This window comes from Protobothrops mucrosquamatus, unplaced genomic scaffold (assembly GCF_001527695.2).
Source record: "Protobothrops mucrosquamatus isolate PMUCROS unplaced genomic scaffold, P.Mucros_1.0 scaffold342, whole genome shotgun sequence".
Lineage (NCBI taxonomy): Eukaryota > Metazoa > Chordata > Lepidosauria > Squamata > Viperidae > Protobothrops > Protobothrops mucrosquamatus.
Window position 1 is genome coordinate 505,534 of NW_015386679.1, and position 17,332 is coordinate 522,865.

General features: G+C 44.1%; 1 protein-coding gene across 1 annotated transcript in view; it reads left to right on the forward strand.

The window, feature by feature from the left end:
* Window positions 1-6,805: 6,805 nt before the first annotated feature.
* CLIP1 (CAP-Gly domain containing linker protein 1) overlaps window positions 6,806-17,332 on the forward strand; it is a 32,850-nt gene continuing 22,323 nt past the window's right edge. Inside the window, exons 1-7 of the mRNA XM_015815412.1 lie at window positions 6,806-6,968; window positions 7,073-7,599; window positions 9,613-9,737; window positions 10,642-10,858; window positions 12,971-13,168; window positions 13,905-14,008; window positions 14,469-14,529. Coding sequence (XP_015670898.1) covers window positions 6,875-6,968; window positions 7,073-7,599; window positions 9,613-9,737; window positions 10,642-10,858; window positions 12,971-13,168; window positions 13,905-14,008; window positions 14,469-14,529 — 1,326 coding nt within the window. The 5' untranslated portion in view covers window positions 6,806-6,874. The remainder of the gene's footprint in view (window positions 6,969-7,072; window positions 7,600-9,612; window positions 9,738-10,641; window positions 10,859-12,970; window positions 13,169-13,904; window positions 14,009-14,468; window positions 14,530-17,332) is intronic.

Genomic DNA, 17,332 nt, shown 5'->3' on the forward strand with positions numbered 1-17,332 from the left:
CCCTATAGCTCATGTGGACTTTGTATGTTAGTCAAAAGTAGGAAAGGATATAGCTCTCTTTCTCGTTCTCAGCAAAATAGATTTTATGTCTTCTAAAGCGTGAGGGTGCATTTTGTGCAGAAGGCACATCTGACCAAAAGCTATAGGATAGCCTCGTTAATAATATTTAGGCTCTTGAGATGTCTTCTCCACAACACATACCCTTCAGATTAGAATCCAAAATTAGTTATATTTTAAGAAATATAAGCAGAGAAATTGATTTTGCAGTAAATAAAAGGCTAAGCGATTCCTGTGTTATATCATTTTTAACCTCATAGATCTAGAGACCTACAATGCTAAGTGTGCATGTGTCTTTGTGTGATGCAATAAAAGTAGTATGTTTGTTTCCTGTTGCACTTTGAAATGGAGGTTTATCCATTATCAGGGTTGTACCAGGTTTATCTGGCCTTTTGTCATTTTTTTGGGCAATTTGGGTGGCAATTTCTTTAGCGTCGTAAAAGAGAGAAGGCGTGAGAAATTTAATTTTCCTAAGGGAAGTTAGATAAGAAACAATCTAAATAAAATTTAGTATTTGAAAGCTGCAATTCACCTTGTAGTTGAACTGTTTAAGGTTTTGCCTTTAACCCCAACCATTTTGGAGGATGAAGAATGAGCAGAAACACCTTTATTCTCATTTTCCCCCTATTCCACTCCTGCTTGCAGGATTCATATCTTATCTTTAGCACAGTTGTCCAGGTTTGTACCAACGATTCCGTAGCTTTAAAAACTGCCAGACTGAATTCCGTGGGGCGAACCTAGTTTTGAGCGCCCGATGCATAGGTGACTCCACACCCTTGTTTATTAGTGTCGATGAAATCAAAATACAGGTTTTGTAACTCACGAGGTTGCCATTATGAAACACAACGTGGAAGTGGTGAAGGTATATTTCTGCTCCGTGATTCGTGGTTTTATTGCACGGCCTCTTTTTCAGCAGAACAGGCAAAGTGGTCGCCATCCCTGATACAGCTGGTCCTCGACTTACGACAGAGGCCAGAATTTCCAATGCTACTCCTGGCGGTTCTTAAGTGAGTTGCACCTGATTTTGCCATGGTGGTTAAGCAAAACAACTGCGGTTGTTAACTGAACCGTGAGGTTCTTAAGCGAATCCGTCTTCCCCCTTTGACTTTCCCTGTCCCAAACGACAGTCACGTAATCCTGGAATGCCGCAACTGTCATAAATACACATGCTGGTTGCCAAACGCCCGGATTCTGACTGCCAGAATGCTGCAAATGGTTGTAAGTGTGAGGACCGGACATACGTCACTTTTTTCAGTGCTGTTGTGACTTTGAACAGTTGTTGCCAAGCTTCTCGCCAGCTTTACAGCCTTTCTTTCGAACCCGACTTGAAATGCGGGTGAAAAATTGCAGAATTCACAGAGACGGTGGAGACGGTACTCTTCTGAGCTGCTGCTACTCGGAGGTGTATCTCCTCCTTCGGTCAATTGCAGTTCTGGAAATTAGCAGAGGAAGGAGCCCAGCTCGGTCGACACCTTTGGCGTTCCCGCCCTTTGGAATGGAGTCGGTTTAACTGGTTTTTTTACGGGCTGGGCCTGGATGAGAGGCTTTTGTATTCAGATGAAATGCCTGTTCTTAGGAAGTTGGCGATGATCTCAGTTTGCTGTAGCATATTTTCACCAGCTGGGGAAACAGAAAGAAAAGAGCTGTGAAGTTCACTCTTGGCTCGTCTCCTAAATAGCAAACATCTTGGGAGCCTGACTTATTCTCCGTCCTGATCTTCATCGGTTTCAGTGCAGAAGAGAAGGAATTCTGGAAGGCAGGTAGATGAATCTCTGGTTCATTATATTTCTTTCTCCCTTAATTAATTCACTTTTTGTCAACTTCTACTCCAGCGAAGAGAAGGACGAGGGGAGACAGGAGAGCAGCCTTCCAAGTGTTTGATGGGCTGCCACAAAGAAGGGGGGGGGGGTTCAACCTATTTTCCATAGCACCTGAATTTGCAGGAGAAGAAGCATTGGATGGAAACTTATCAAGCAGAGAAGCAATCTAAAACTAATTTCCTAACAGTGAGAACAATTAATCAGTGGAACGGCTTGCCTCCAGAAGTTGTGGATGCTGCATCACTGGAGGTTTTTAAGAGATATTGGACAACTGTTTGAAATGGTAAAGGGCAGGGGGTTGGACTAGAAGACCTCTCAGGTCCCTTCCAAATCTGCTATTCTGTTAGTCTTTTCAGTCTGGCTGATTGCTGCACTTTTGAGCAATTCCAAACATTTCTACAGAAACGTCACAGGAAGGTTGCAAGAGAAATTGCACACCGAACAGCAGCCTGAATAATTGTCTAAGAATGAAGCAACAGCTTCTAAAAACATTGTCTTAATATTTACAGATTTCTTCCCCCGAGGAGATGCATTTAACGGAGGGAAACTGACTAACAAGAAGAATCTTAAATTCTTAAATTACAGTCCTCGACTTACAGTAAAACATTCCTAATTAAGCAAGGCAGTTGTTTTATAACCGTTTTGCCAGGGTCGTTAAGCAAATCACTGCAGTTGTTTTAAGTGAAACAATGGTCGACTTGCAAAAGCTCATTTAGTGACAGCACTGAAAAAAATGACTTGTGACCGTATTTCACATTTCACTACCTGTCCTTCTTTGCGGGCATAATATATTAGGCTAAAGTATCTGAGGACGCTAGAAAACCATGCCTCACTGATAAGCATTAAATAGACCTAGATAAATTTATTCAAAGTGTTAGCAGCTCACACCTTCCTTGGTTCCTTAGACTTCTATCTGTTATTCTGATTTCTCTGTTAATTAAAGGTGGGACTTTTCATCAATTTGTCAGTTACTCTTTTGAAATAGTGTCTGCATTCACACGCAAAATTAGCACATTGTTTTATTATTTACACAAGAAACTGTTCTCAAACTCCGATTATTGTCTGGTATCTTTGGACCCTTTGAAACCTGTTTATTTAGGTCCTCCGGCAGATTGTCTCCGATGGCCCCGTCAAACACCACTTGTCTATTTTTAAAAAGCTCCAGGAGAACAAGAGTTGTGTAAAAACAAGCTGTATTTTTCTATTAATAGCACGCTCGGTGAGATATAGCCTCAAAGAAGTCAAGTTAGTCCAGATGCTTGGGGGGGGGGGGTGTTTTTTGTTGCTGTTGTTTTTATGCTTGGAGGTGCATAAAAATTTGCTTTTTTTTCCTTCAAAAGAAGAAAAAAAGACTAGCTAAATACATAAGCTTTCCCAGAAAAAGGACTCTTCCCATTAACCTGTTGCTGTAGCAACAATTAGAATCCATTTCAGGGCTGATTTGCTTAAGCCAAAAATTAAAATGGTGATTTAAAGCGGGGGTCTCCCAACTTGCCAATTTTAAGACTTGTGGACTTCAACACCCAGAATTCCCCAGCCAGGAAACGACCTGATAAGGCTTCGTGATCTTTGCGCGAGATCCATGTCATTTGTGGCTACGCAAGGATGCTAAGCTAGGCCCTCGCTTGTCTCCTCCTTCCAGCCTAGCAGGCAGTTTCCCAGCACAATACTTCTGAGTGTCCACTTTGGGACTCTCCAGTTAGGGTTATCCCTCTTCTTTTTCCTTGCCTTACACCTGAATCCCCGAGACCATCCCTTCCTTCTTTACTTCAAGGCACCTGTCCAAACTCAACTCTTAGACGAAGTGGGTGCTGTCTACTAAAGCTAAGCTTAGGATACTTGTAGTTGAACTGAAATACTTCCCTCATTACTCTTGTTTCTGTTTCCTCCTCTTCCTTGGCCATTCCTGGTAATAACAGAGGAACTAAGTCTGTTTCTGTTCTCCCTTGATGGTGTGGAGAACAAGCATCCATCAGGAGCATCCATTCTTCCGAGGGACGCAGTTAACAAAGCCAGTATTGTTGGGTGGCAGTGCCCGTCTTTCTGTGGTGGCATTCCAAGGGACCTGGTGGTGGGCATTCCTGAATGCCTGGTGGATGATGTCAGAGCTGGTGAGGTCATAATACAAAAGGGAGGAAGGGGGAGAGAATCAGGCTGAACTGTGCGTTCTGGTGTTATTAATTAAAGAGCGCCAGCTGAGGGAATTCTAGGTTGTAGCCATCAAAGCTCTCCTGAACTGTTCAAGAATCCAGTTCCCTGGACGTCTTCTTAGATCTCAGCCCTGCCCGACATATCAATGCGGGAAGAACTTCTTCGTGGTTTGGATAGGTAACGTTCAGCACTATCCGACCTTTACTTAGACTTTGAGAGGAGAGTCTTGGAAAATCTGCAAGTCCTCGACTTACAGCGGTTTGTTTAGTGACTTTTCAGCGTTACAACAGCACTGGAAAAAGGTGACTTAGGGGATGCTACAACTTACAACTCTAGTAGCATCCCCAGGGTCACGTGACCAGAATTCAAACATTTGGCAATTGACTTGTAGTTATGACCGTTGCAGTGTCCCAGGGTCATACGATCCTCTTTTGCGACCTTCTGACAAGCGAAGTCCTTGGGGGAAGCCAGATTGACAGATTTGACTTAAATTTAACAATTGCAGCCATTCACTTAACAACTGTGTCAAGAAAGGTCGTAAAACGGGGCAAACTCAATTCAACATTTCACTTAGCGATGGAAACTTTGGGCTCAGTTGTAAGTTGAGGACTGCCTGTGTTGCTTGACGTGGTTTCCACAAAACGTCATCTTGGGCTCAAAATCTGGAGATGGTGACTTTTCAGTGGGATGAAGAGGTTGGGGTCCTTCAACCTCACCCCCCAAAAGATGCTGAACTCGCCTTTTAATGTTCTATGATCACACAGTTCTTTGTTCTTGGCTTGCTTGTGAATGTTGGATGGTTGGCCTGCTCACGGATGTGGCCCACAAGCTGCTGGATAACCTGGTTAGATCTTTGGAGGCCTCGTTCCAACCTTGCTCCCATGGCCTCCTCCCAAATTTCGGACAAGGCAGGGATGCCTGTATATGAAGAAGGAAGGATATGCCTGTGCTGAAATAAATGAGAAGTGTCTCTCCCTAATAGATACGGAGGACATTACAGAAACTGCAAGGACAATCATTTAAGACAGCTGGTGGCCTTGAATGGTGGGGCATAAATCAAATTAAACAAGGAAGGCGGCACAGAGCTAAAGGATCATCAGACAAAGAGATTTGTGGAACACGGCAGGGAGATTGGGTGGAATTGAGCTTGGCTGGCTGAGGAATTCTGGGAGTTGAAGTCCACAAGTCTTAAAGTTGCCAAGTTTGCAGACCTTGATCTATCTAACATAAGGGTGTGCAAAACCTCTGGTCAAGTTTGAACAACAGGGCTGACCAAGCCGATCTTTTCTTTCCATATATTCAAATCTTCTTCTCTTCCTTTTGGAACTTGCACTGCTTGTCAGTAAGTGATATAATTACTCTTTTTCCAGTGCGTCACCACCCACGATGGGTCCTTCCCAGGCTCTGCCTGTTTTTCAAATACCTCTTGGTTCCAGTGCAAATAATCCAGTTACTTGGAGCTCCTTGATCAGGAGATGTTATTGTTGTTGCCTGTATAGTTTGGGTTGAAAATAATCCCTCCCTTTCTCGCTGCGATTATAGCAAGTCCACCCCGAAGAGTTCTTGCAAGAAAAAATAAATAGAATAAAACCCAACCCACCTGACTTAACAATTTCTCTGAGAAGCCTGCAATGGGGCCTCTGATCAATCCAAATTATTCTGTGTGTTTTTTTTCCCCCATCCTAGCAACGAAAGAGAAGGAAGAAAACCTCATTTTTATCTTCAAGGATCTGAAGAGGGGCACTGCACGGGGACTCTACAATATGCTAAGCCATCTCGTGATCTTCAGCAAGGAATTCTAGCCCGGCCTCACCGAGGTGGGTGCGAAGTTGTGAGTTGCCAAGGGATCATAATGCTTCTCTGCTCTGCCATCCTGAGGGTTTTGTACATGCACAAGACTTGCTGGGAAGCTAAAATGTGATTTTTTTCTAGTGATGATATGGAGAAGAAAGGGGGGGGGGGGGTTTGTTGGCTTCCTGGCTGTCTTGCTTGCTCTCTTGAGGATTTAATTTAATTTAATTTTTTTGAACCAGCGTATTTTAAAACGTAACTTAATATATAGCTTCTCGAATTTCTTCTATCTTGCAAAAGGTATATTCTTACCATGGGTTCTTTTCATGCATCTCTGCTGCCGCTATCTGCGCATTTCATGCCCTACATTAAATAATTAAATCTCGGGGATGCCCCAGCACCATGGACTGCTCTGCCCATGGAAGTCCTCCAGACCCTCACCCTTTTAGCCCCCCCTATTTGAGCTGAATGGCGCCAGGTTTTTATTTCATGTTTAATGTTTTCATTAGTTGGGTTTTAGAGTTTTAAGTGATTTTAAATGGGAAGGGTCAGATTTTTGATTGGGAGCTGAGGTGTTTGAAAGATGGGCGGCTACTAAAACGTTTTAAATCAGCACAAATGAAATAAATGTTAGCACACTTTAATATCTTTACGAAGAAGTGAATAGCTTCTGGGGTGAGATTACTTACCTGAAACAGCCACTTAAACAGCAGACTCTTACTTTTGTTGTTGTTGTTGTTGTTTTTAAGAAAAAACTCCTGTTCTCTTTAAGTAAAAGGGGGGGAAAACAAAAAGAAGTGAATAGTTTAGATTTTTTTAAATAGGAGAGGATTGCTGGTATGTGCAATTGGCAAGCTGACTGCAAAAATGTTTTTCCCCCCCCTGCTTAGGAGGCCTGGATGGAGAGCAGAATTTCTTTGCAAGTCGGTTTCGGAGCAACAGAGGTTAACGTCTCTGCTCTCTTTGCCCTTGATTGGCAGGTTTAACCCAGAGGCAAGCCAAAGAGAGATCCATATGTTTGGGGAAAGATAGTGATTGCTTCAAACTGACCGACCATGAGTATGTTGAAACCCAGCGGGCTGAAAGCCCCCAGCAAGATCAGCAAACCGGGAAGCGTGCTGGCGAAAACAGCTGCACCTGTGGCTGCAGGTAATCTGTGGTTCGCTGTGGGCCAGTTTTATGAAGGAAATGGTCGTAAGTAGAGGACAGCTCTCGTCACTATCCGTGACGCTCTCCCCCTCTTTCCGTTTCAGCCTCTCCAGAAAAGACCCCGGCCGCTGAGAAGCCCCCCGCCACAGAAGGTCCGGATGAGTTTGTGGACGACTTCCGAGTCGGGGAGCGTATTTGGGTCAATGGGAATAAACCCGGCTTCATCCAGTTCTTGGGAGAGACCCAGTTCGCTCCAGGCCAGTGGGCAGGAATCGTGCTGGACGAAGCCATTGGGAAGAACGACGGCTCCGTGGCCGGCGTGAGGTACTTCCAGTGTGAGCCCTTGCGTGGCATCTTCACGAGACCTTCCAAGCTCGCCCGGAAGGCCATGCCCGAGGATGAAGCCAATGGGACCCAGGCCTCTCGGGCCACCTCGCCCACCTCGGTGGCCAGCCTGGTGTCTTCTCCTTCGGCGGCAGCCCACCTGCCTCCCACCGGCATCCCTCAGAAGACCCCCGTGTCTCAAGCGAGCAACCTCTCCAAGACCCCCAGCGAGTCCATTTCGAACCTGTCCGAAGCCGGGTCCTTGAAGAAGGGTGAAAGGGAACTCAAAATGGGAGACCGAGTGCTGGTAAGTTGTCGGGTCTCTTGGGAAAGGAGGAGAGACGTTAAGTTGCCCTCTCAGCTCAGTGAAGGCCAGGCAGGGGAGAGGGTTGAAAATGTCCTGGATTTTGTGTATTTAAAGTATTTGTGTGTTTATAGAGAAGGAAAGCTGAAACGTCGTACATGTAGAACAGGATTCCTCAACCTTAGCATCTTTTAAGACTTGTGGACTTCCAAAATTCCCCATCTTAAAGCTGCTAAGTTGGAGAATGCCGCTCCAGATGCCTTTAAACTGTCTAATCTGATCAGGAAGGGTTTTTTTTTTTAAGTATAATGTCAACAAAAAAAGGGGAAAAAACCTATTTCTCTTAGCTCCACTTTAGGAAAGCACGTTCTGTTTTTATTTTAATTTACCAGTGGACTTTGATTCATCCTTTTAGCCATAATCATGTTGTAAACCTTTTTTTTCCCTTCTACTCACATCTTATTCGAGGTCTGGGGGAAAAATATATATATATATAAATGTCTGGTGATCTCAATCAGCTGCTTTGGCTCGTTACGGTTTTGCATCCTCCCTTCTGAGTTACACGGTGCCGTCATGCTTTACTAAAAAAAGATTTTGCAAAAGCTCTCGCTGGTCTTTCCTTTTTTTAACACTTTTCCCGGATGTGAGCGAAAGTCACCAGGGTAGCTATTTTCTACATGGGCTCAGGATGCCCTCCTCTGGGGGGGGGTAAATTTACTAAGCTGGGGGTTTTTTCCTCCCAGAAAAGAGAGTGCGTTTAACCTGGCGATGGAAGGAAATGAGAATTTCACTTGGCAGGGTTTATTATTTTGGAATATAATTATTTTTGGGTGGAGTGTGACTCCTTCACCTCCATTTGCCCTGTTTCTGCAGTCAGTGAAAAGAGCATTTTTAATCCATCCATTCAGATTTATTTTTGTAAAAAAACCAACAGATTAAGTTTCTCTAAAGACACCCAGCTTGAGGAATGATTTCATTTGTTGGACGGGCTTTGCTTGTCTCCAGGTAGGATAAAAACTGCTGTGTCTGCAAATCTCATGTGCCAACAGGTTGCTGACTTTTGGGCACGCTAGGTAAAAAAGGACAGTCAAGGTGAGATCATTCTTTTGGCGAGATTAATGAAGATAAAATCAGTCTGCACCACGAGATATTATCAAAACATTAAAGGATTTGTTTTCTCTTTGCTGAACCAGGACAAATGATTTTGAAGCTAACTGCACAGAGCGGCATTTCTCCAGCTTGGCGCCTTCAAGATGGGTGGACTTCCACTCCCAGAATTCCCCAGCCAGTTTACCCATCTTCAAGTTGCCAAGCTGGAGAAACATAGAGATAAGGATTATGGGAATCCAGCTGTGCTTGTGACTATATGCTGCAGGCAAAGCAAGATCCGAACTACAAAATAAAATCAAATAATGAAATCAAATAAAAATAATAAAAGTTTCATACTTTTGGTTCATTTGCTCATTTGCTCTCCTATCAAGGTTAAAGTATCTGAACCGTTCTTGGCAAACGTAGCCGGTTATTTCACTGGCTTCAAATCAAATACATTTCCAAAATAACCCCATTCGTGCGGAAGAGGAAATCCTGAAGAACTAGTTATTATTTTAGGTTTGGTCTTTATTAGAGCTGGCTAAAGTTTGCAGTCTTCATTTTTGTCCAGGTTTTGCCCTCAGCAGCGGAAAAGCCGAAGAGTTGGTTGTGTGTCTGGAGGATTGTTTTGAAAGATGGTGCAAAATTCTTTTCTGCTCTTCCTTTTCCATTTTCTTTCTTACCCGCTTTCTTTTTAACTTTTTTCTTTTCAATTTTTTTCTTTTAATTTTTTTTCTTTTTAATTTCCTTTTCAACTTTCTCATCAATTTTTTTCTTTTTATTTTCTTTCTTTTTAATTTCCTTTTCAACTTTCTCATCCAATTTTTTTCTTTTTATTTTCTTTCTTTTTAACTTTCTTTTCAACTTACTTCCCCCCCCCCCACTTTTTGATCAACTGTTTTTCTTTTCAACTTTCTTTCTTTCCAGGTGGGGGGAACGAAAGCTGGCGTGGTGCGTTTTTTGGGAGAGACGGATTTCGCCAAGGGGGAGTGGTGCGGCGTTGAATTGGACGAACCCCTGGGCAAAAATGATGGGGCCGTGGCAGGGACAAGGTGAGATCCTGTCCAGCTGAGAATCAGGGTACCCCGCTTTCATTTGAGTTTCATTGAACTTCCTGTGGGGGAGAGAGCTATTTCTGGGTTCCCCTTTGGGTGTTTCTGTCTCCTGTTTTTCAAACCAGGAGGATCTTTAAAAATAGCAACTGTGATAAAATTCCTCCGGCGCGTTGGTTAAAGCACAAGGAAAAGGAACCCATAAGCTTCAGCAAACTTTTTATACTCCTGCTGCAAAAACAGGCCTAACTGTGAATGCACGCCTGCATTCTTTGTCTCTAGTGGAGGGAAGTTTTCTTTTTAAAAATATTTATCTCATAAGACACAAGAAATCCCTTGGAAAAGAAGGCACCGTGCTGATTTTCTGGATTGTCTGACTTGCATAGACATCCTGAAACCTCTGTTTCCATACATTTGACCCGCTGAAGATACGTGGACTTCAGCTCCCAGAATTCCCCAGTGTTCCTTAACCGTGGCAACTTTAAGATGTGTGGACTTCTGGGAATTGAAGCCCCCCTGTTTTCCAAGTTGCCAAAGTTGAGAAACACTAGTATAAACTAAAGTCTCTTTGCTAAATCTTCCGCAAACGGACAAAGATCAAACGTGGTGGGCGACAATCCCTAGATAACACTACCGTTTCTTCAGAGAGACGTATAATTCGCTAAGCATCAGTGCCTTGATCTAAAGCAGGGGTAGTCAACCTTGGCTCTTTTATGACTCGTGGACTTCAACTCCCAGAATTCCTGAGCCAGCACAGCTGGCTCAGGAATTCTGGGAGTTGAAGTCCACGAGTCATAAAAGAGCCAAGGTTGACTACCCCTGATCTAAAGTCAGGTGTGTCTACGCAAGATTTTTCTCTGCAGTCTTGTTTTCATGGCTGGGTCTCTCCTTCTCTCCGCCTCAGGTATTTCCAGTGCCAGTCCAAATACGGCCTCTTTGCTCCAGTGCACAAAGTGACCAAGATCGGCTTCCCCTCCACCACCCCGGCCAAAGCCAAGCCCGCCGTCCGGAAAGTCCTCCCCACGCCCACCAATCTGAAGCGCAGCCCCAGCGCCTCGTCCCTCAGTTCTCTCAGCTCGGTGGCCTCTTCCGTAAGCAGCAAGCCGAGCCGCGCAGGACTAGTAAGTTTCTTTTCGTATTGCGTGCTTGACGATCCTAGAGCAGAAATGGGCACTTTTGTGGGTCATACACACACCTCCACACGCGCACACCCTGGCCGTTTTGCACTGCTCATTGGCCTCGTAGCGGTGCCGATCTCTGCAAGCATGCATGGAAAAAAACTTGGCTAGCCCTGACAAATAGAAGCGTTTGTGCTTAAGATGTGATCCTAACCTTTAATTCAAACTAACCACGGTTTCTTAAAACAAGAAAGAGGTTATGTTTTGGATTGTTAAGGGAAGGGGGTCGGGCTTACACTCTGCCACACACACACACACATGCAGAGTAATATTTCTGCATGCAAACACACACAGGCATACGTATACCTGCAGTAACGCATCTGTAATAAATACGTCTATACAGATGTGCGCTCACCTGCAAAGGTATTCTCAGAGAGCATCATACGTTAGAAAGTGGAAAATCCAAAAGCTCTGAATTGAAAAAGCATCCCACTGAAACCACTGGTTTTTTAAAATATATACTGTATATATATATAGGGAGATTGAATGACGGTACACAGGGTTGCATTTTTCAAACTGTACTATGGGTTTACGTTTCCCTTTTGATTGAAGACAAAAATGCAAACATATGGATGCTCAAATACACCAATATGAGTGAGAGAGGGAAGGGATGGCGGTAGGTGGTTTTAATTAGTTAATTTATTTTTGCCCACATGTTGATTTTGAGCATTAGTGGTTTTGCTCCAGAATCATGGCTAAATTCAGTTGAAGACGACCTTTATTGTCTAAATGGAAGCAATGCCTTACACCCCCCCCCAAAAAAAGCCTCTTTCTTTACTCTCCAGGTGTGAACCATAAACATACCTGGTCACCTTGCAAATTGTGTATTTTACTAACTTCATCACTCACCGTATATTAACGCTTAGCCTTAACTTAAATGGCTTAATCTTGAGTCACCTGCAGGAAATCTCAGTTTGCGAGTCTTCCCCACCGAGAGATGGCTTAAAATTGGGAATTAGCAAAGTTCTTTTCTCCCCGGTGGTTTTTTTCCCGCCAAATTTGGCAAGCCCCTTTGTTTTTTGCTGCATGTGATGCCAGGTTTGTGCCTTGGATAAGGGAGCGAATTCTGGGGTTAAACTGAAGGACGGGCGCCCTTGTCGGAGAATGCTTAGCGGCTTAACCAGCTAATCTGCTCTAGGCTCCCTCTGCTTAGGTTGAGGCCATCAACCCTTTGTTTCTCTTTGAACTCTTCTGTTTCCTATTCTCCCGAATGCTGCATTAAGAGTCTTGCTATGCAGGTATGTTCACTTCCTTTCTTGTTTACGAGGCGGGTGGAAGTGCAGAATACGAAAGAAAAAATTGTCTTTTTCATTTGTTTGTTTTTTCCCCCCTAAAATGGGGGTACTCACGGAAGTCTCGGCCTCACCCTATTTTTTTTGCCCTGAGTTTTGCTCTCGTCAGATCAGAACTGAATTCTGACAGAAAGCATCCTGCAGAAATATGCCCTTAACCCTCTTCCAACAGAATAGAATCACCTCTGTTCCAGGAAGCTAAAATCAGTCTCTTTGCATTATGGTATATCCACCTATTGAGACCCTCCTGTTTCAGAGCCTCCTGGCTCTTCTTTTCCCCTTATTTGAGGGGTCCTTGGTGCTCTCTGAGCTGGGTTGTTTCCTTGAAGACGTTTCATGACCCAGCCAGGTCACATCATCAGTGCTAGGACTGTACCACTGATGATGTGACCTAGTTAGGTAATGAAACGTCTGCCAGAGAACAACCAAGCTCAGAGAGCCCCAGTCCTCCTCCTCCTCCTCCTCCTCTTCACAAACCCCACTCTCTTGTAGCACTGATGATATTACCTAGTTAGGTAATGAAACGTCTACAAGAAAACCACCAAGCTTAGGACCCTTCATTTAAACCCTGAGCTACAAATATACTTTATTTCCCCTGCTGAATATCTGGTCCTATCTGGGCAGATCTGCTGGCCAACAACTGTAAAGCTGCAGTGACCCAATCCAAATTCAAGACGCCGGTGGTGTTTGCAACACCGGTGTGTGTTTTTGGACCTTTCCAGCACTGGCTGGTCTGCTCAAAACCCCTCTCTCATTTCTGTAGTTGACAGAGACGTCCTCTCGGTACGCACGGAAGATCTCGGGCACCACCGCCCTGCAAGAGGCACTGAAGGAGAAGCAGCAGCACATTGAACAGCTCCTGGCCGAGCGGGATTTGGAGAGGGCGGAGTTGGCCAAGGCCACCAGCCACGTTGGGGAGATAGAGCAGCAGCTTGCCTTGGCACGGGATGGACAGGATCAGGTGAGCTGAGGGGTTTAGCCTGTTGAGAGCCACTCTGGCAAGTCCAAATCTGCAACTTTATGGCCTTCTGCCCACGCTACAAGAATCTCCCCAGACTGCTTGTCTTCCCCTGGGAACGGCCAGATAAACTAGAGTGGAACTTAAGGAGGGTCAGGCTGATGCCCCTTGCAGCTGTGTAAGGACTCAAGACTAGTTCCCTGCTTGACCCCTCCTTCCTGCCCAGCTGGGAATTTCCCGACATCAGGCAGCAGTTGGGGAAGATCAAATCTCTCTTCTGTAGAAAAGATCCCTCCGTTTTTACGACCCTGTAGTCCCTTAATTCGGGGTAGAGTCAGGGTTACTGGATGCCCTTCCTGACACCGCTTTTCCGTACAAAAACTTCTCTGTACAAAAGATTAAGGAAGGAAAAAGATTCCATATTACCAAGACCATTTTACTCATCATTTTAGCAAATGGCAACAACTGTTGGCTTGTTTTGGGAGTCCATTTGCTAAATTCATTGCTCGTCTTTTCCACTCCATAAGCTCTTAAAAAGTTGCCAGGTAAAACACGGCATTAGCTAAATTTCTGATGAAAAGCGACCTAATATTCGGGGGGCGAAGTTGAGACCTTGGGAGAAGCGAATAGCTTGGGTTGGATTGAGGATCAGTATATATCTGGTATCCTGTAGCTGTTTCACCGTAGCCTCATTTAAATCAAAGAGGCATTTTTCTCACCTACATCTCTGTTAACCCAGCGAATACTGGAAACGGAAGCCAAGATGGACCAGCTGCGAGCCTTGGTGGAAGCTGCTGATAGAGAAAAAGTGGAATTGCTGAACCAGTTGGAGGAGGAGAAGAGGTAAAACAAATATGCAAGCAAGCCCCCCCCCAAAAAAACAAAATATTGAAAAAATTATGTACAGGTAGCTCTGCAGCCAACGTGCTCTTCTTCACTGGAATTATAATCCAGGAATGGCTGGAGAATTCTGAGAAAAATTAGCAGTGAACTGTGCTCCGTACATTCCATCCTCTGCCTATAAGAGGTTACTCCAGACCGTGGTGGATCAAAAGGGATCATGCAGCTGTTTTTTTTAATCTTCTGCATGGATCTTTTAATAACAATCCAGACAGAATTACAACCCTTTTCCTCAACGGGGGCAGGGAAACGGTGTCTTATCCTTAGGCGGCTGGTTTGAATCTTACGAGATTTGAAATCTTTGTTAAAAAAAATCAGAACTATTGCGCTAGGATGCTTATGGGAGATGGAGCTGCACCGCTCGTCTTATCTTCCTTGTCTTGCTTTCCAAAATTGTTCACAGGAAGGTTGAGGATCTGCAGTTCCGCGTAGAGGAAGAATCTATTACCAAGGGCGACTTAGAGGTAAAAATGTCTCCGATTCTGTTAAGCCGGCTACACGAAAAAGAAAGCGCTTATGCCCTCGCAGAGTCCCAAGCGAATAAAGAAAAGTGGTGGCATTTTACCACGTCTGAAAAGACCCGTGATGTGACTTAAACCTTGCTAGCTGAGTGTTCTCACATTTGACCAGATTTTCTTTCTAATTCTTTGTCTCCGCTGTGAGTAAGTAACCTTTTCAATTCTCGTGTTTTACTTCTGTGTCGTTCCATAACCTTTCTGGATGCTTTCCAAATCCCTAATTAAAACTGTTCGTTAAAAACCACCCACTGGAAATTAGCGCCAAAGCTTTAAAACTCACAGCGGGTGACTCTCCTCTTTATCGAAGGCCGGAAGGCCAATAAAATCAAGGCTGAGAACCCCAGCACGATTGAGAGTGATGCTAAATGTCATCTTGTACTTCTTTGGCAAGACTTTCAAAGAACGCAAGGCTTAAGCAGTCAGATGGCTACCCTAACGTCTGAACTGCGTTCCCGGCCGACTTCAACAAAATTGCAGGCCTACGCAACACTTGGCAAGTTGGGCTTCAGCAATGAAACCCGCAGAGCTTGCTGGTTTTGCATGCTAAATTCACGCAGCCGGGCACTAAATTCACATCCTCTTTAGCATGCTTGATTTCAGAAATGAAACCCCTTGGGATGTTCAGTAAATGCTTTTTCCTAATCTCATGTACCATGCAAAGTTGGAAACTGACATGTTGAGCTGCAGATAATCCAGACTGAAAGCAGGAGCCTTGAACTTAATATTTCATATTAATATCATCTTTAGTTCGACTTTTTTTGTTCCCCGCCCATCCATTTTATCTGGACTTTTCAAGGAATGCTCATTTTCAGTCTGTGGTTCTTTGTATGTTTGTGTTTATGTGTGTGCGTGTTTGTGTGTGTACGCCTGTGATCAATAAACAGAAAAACTGTATATTATTAATAGTTTGAGAGTGTCTTTCTGCACCAGTGCATACAATTCTTGTTTAGCGACTGTTTGCAGTTAGGACGGTGATGAAAAAGCCACTTTGTGACCAAACCACGCAGGTCGGTGAAGCGAAGGAATGCTGAAGTCAGATCATAAGCATAATCATGGTTTCATTTAGTAACTGTTTTGTTTAACAACCAAGTTGCCAGTTGCTGAAGAAGGACACCTGTACCCAGGTCTTCTTTATTCCTAAGACTGCTGGCTCATGAACGTCAGGGTTGCTAAATCTTTCCCCTTAACCACAAAGAACTCACCATGTCATCCTTGTGCAACACGCGTCCGTTAGACCGTTGAGTGGTTTCAAAAATTAGGTCCATGAGAAGATCCGAGGGCGACATACGAGTCCCAAACTTGGATATTCTGGTCGTTTCACACAGTGGCTTGACTAGAGATCACCCTGCTTGCCCAGCCCATCACACCTGCTTATGTGCACGCAGGCACTCTGCGGCCACAAGGGCACAAGAGGTATGGCAGGTGCTGTATCCCTGTCTTTTTGTGAGCACTGCAGCCTACCAAGCAGGACCAATCACTTATGTTTGATTGAGAGCAGCCACTGGTGTACATTTCCTCAGCCACAACTCGCGGTGTGGTTTGCTTCTCTTTTTTTTAACTTGTATTTTGAACTCTCACGTTTAATGTTCTGGTGAACTCATTTTGTCTTAATTTTTGCTGATAGCCAAAGAGAAAAATGTCTGAAGACCCTGAAAATGTAAGAGGACCTCTGAATGTGTGGAGACACCCCTTCCTTCTCCCGGTCTTAACACCCGATTCTTTCCCAATAAAGCGTTTGTCGCTGGTGCTCTTTAACCACTAACACCACAGTTCGTCCTCGGGACGTGCTCCCAGCTGTGTCTGCATGGAACTGAAGAACCTTTGTAGGTTTTAAAAATGTAGGACCTTGGTCAGAAGCAGAGAATGAGGAGGGAAGCAGGATTCATAAAAGTTGTGCTTTCATACAAACCTTCAAACTTAGCACCGTGTCCTTAATGCTTTTAAACCTTGCAAGCTTCTTGTGGGAGATTTGCTTCAAAACTTTGAATCGGTTCACTTAAGATCCAGGCCAAGTTGAGTGATTTCCTAGAGTGGGTTTTATTCCATAATTTAATAAGAGAAAGTGAAAAATCAGGATGGAGAAACCATTATTTTTCTTCATTTTTCCCCCCTAGCTTTATTCTCCAGTGGTTTTGTGAAAGATCTTCCCTTTTACAGAATGTTTAATAGTACATTCCCTGTATTGTGCATTGCACGTGTGTAGTGTGACTCCTAGGAAGAACTGAAGACTCCCTTTAGACCCCCTCCTTTTTCCTACACACACAAAAATCAGCGTCGTTTCCCAGAAGGTCTCTGAAGGGTCCTGTCTGCTTTTTTTTCCCCTGTGCAAAATCGAATCTTCAAGTTGGCACTTCTGTCTTGCCGTGTGGCCTTGTGCGTTCTGATTGCACAGTGAAGTATTGTGATTTTTGTTTTGCTCTTCTTAAATCAAGCTAGTGGCGTAGCTGAATGAAATTTGCATGTGACATATTCTTTTTTTTTTCCCTTTTTGTGAATGCTTTCTTTCTGCACCCAAATCTTTTCTAAGCAGGGTACGTACGCTGTCTTTTTTCTATCCCCCCCCCCAACTGAAATCCTTTGCTTTTGAATATTGATTTAATTGAGCGTTTGCAAAAAGGTTACAATCCACTTCTCTGAGCCCCCTCCTGTTTTAACCCAGTTGCCAACTCTTGGAAGAAAGAAGGGTCTTGTGACATCTAAAACCCCTGCTAGGTCTGAAGAAGACTCAAGTCCACGTACAACAGTAGAG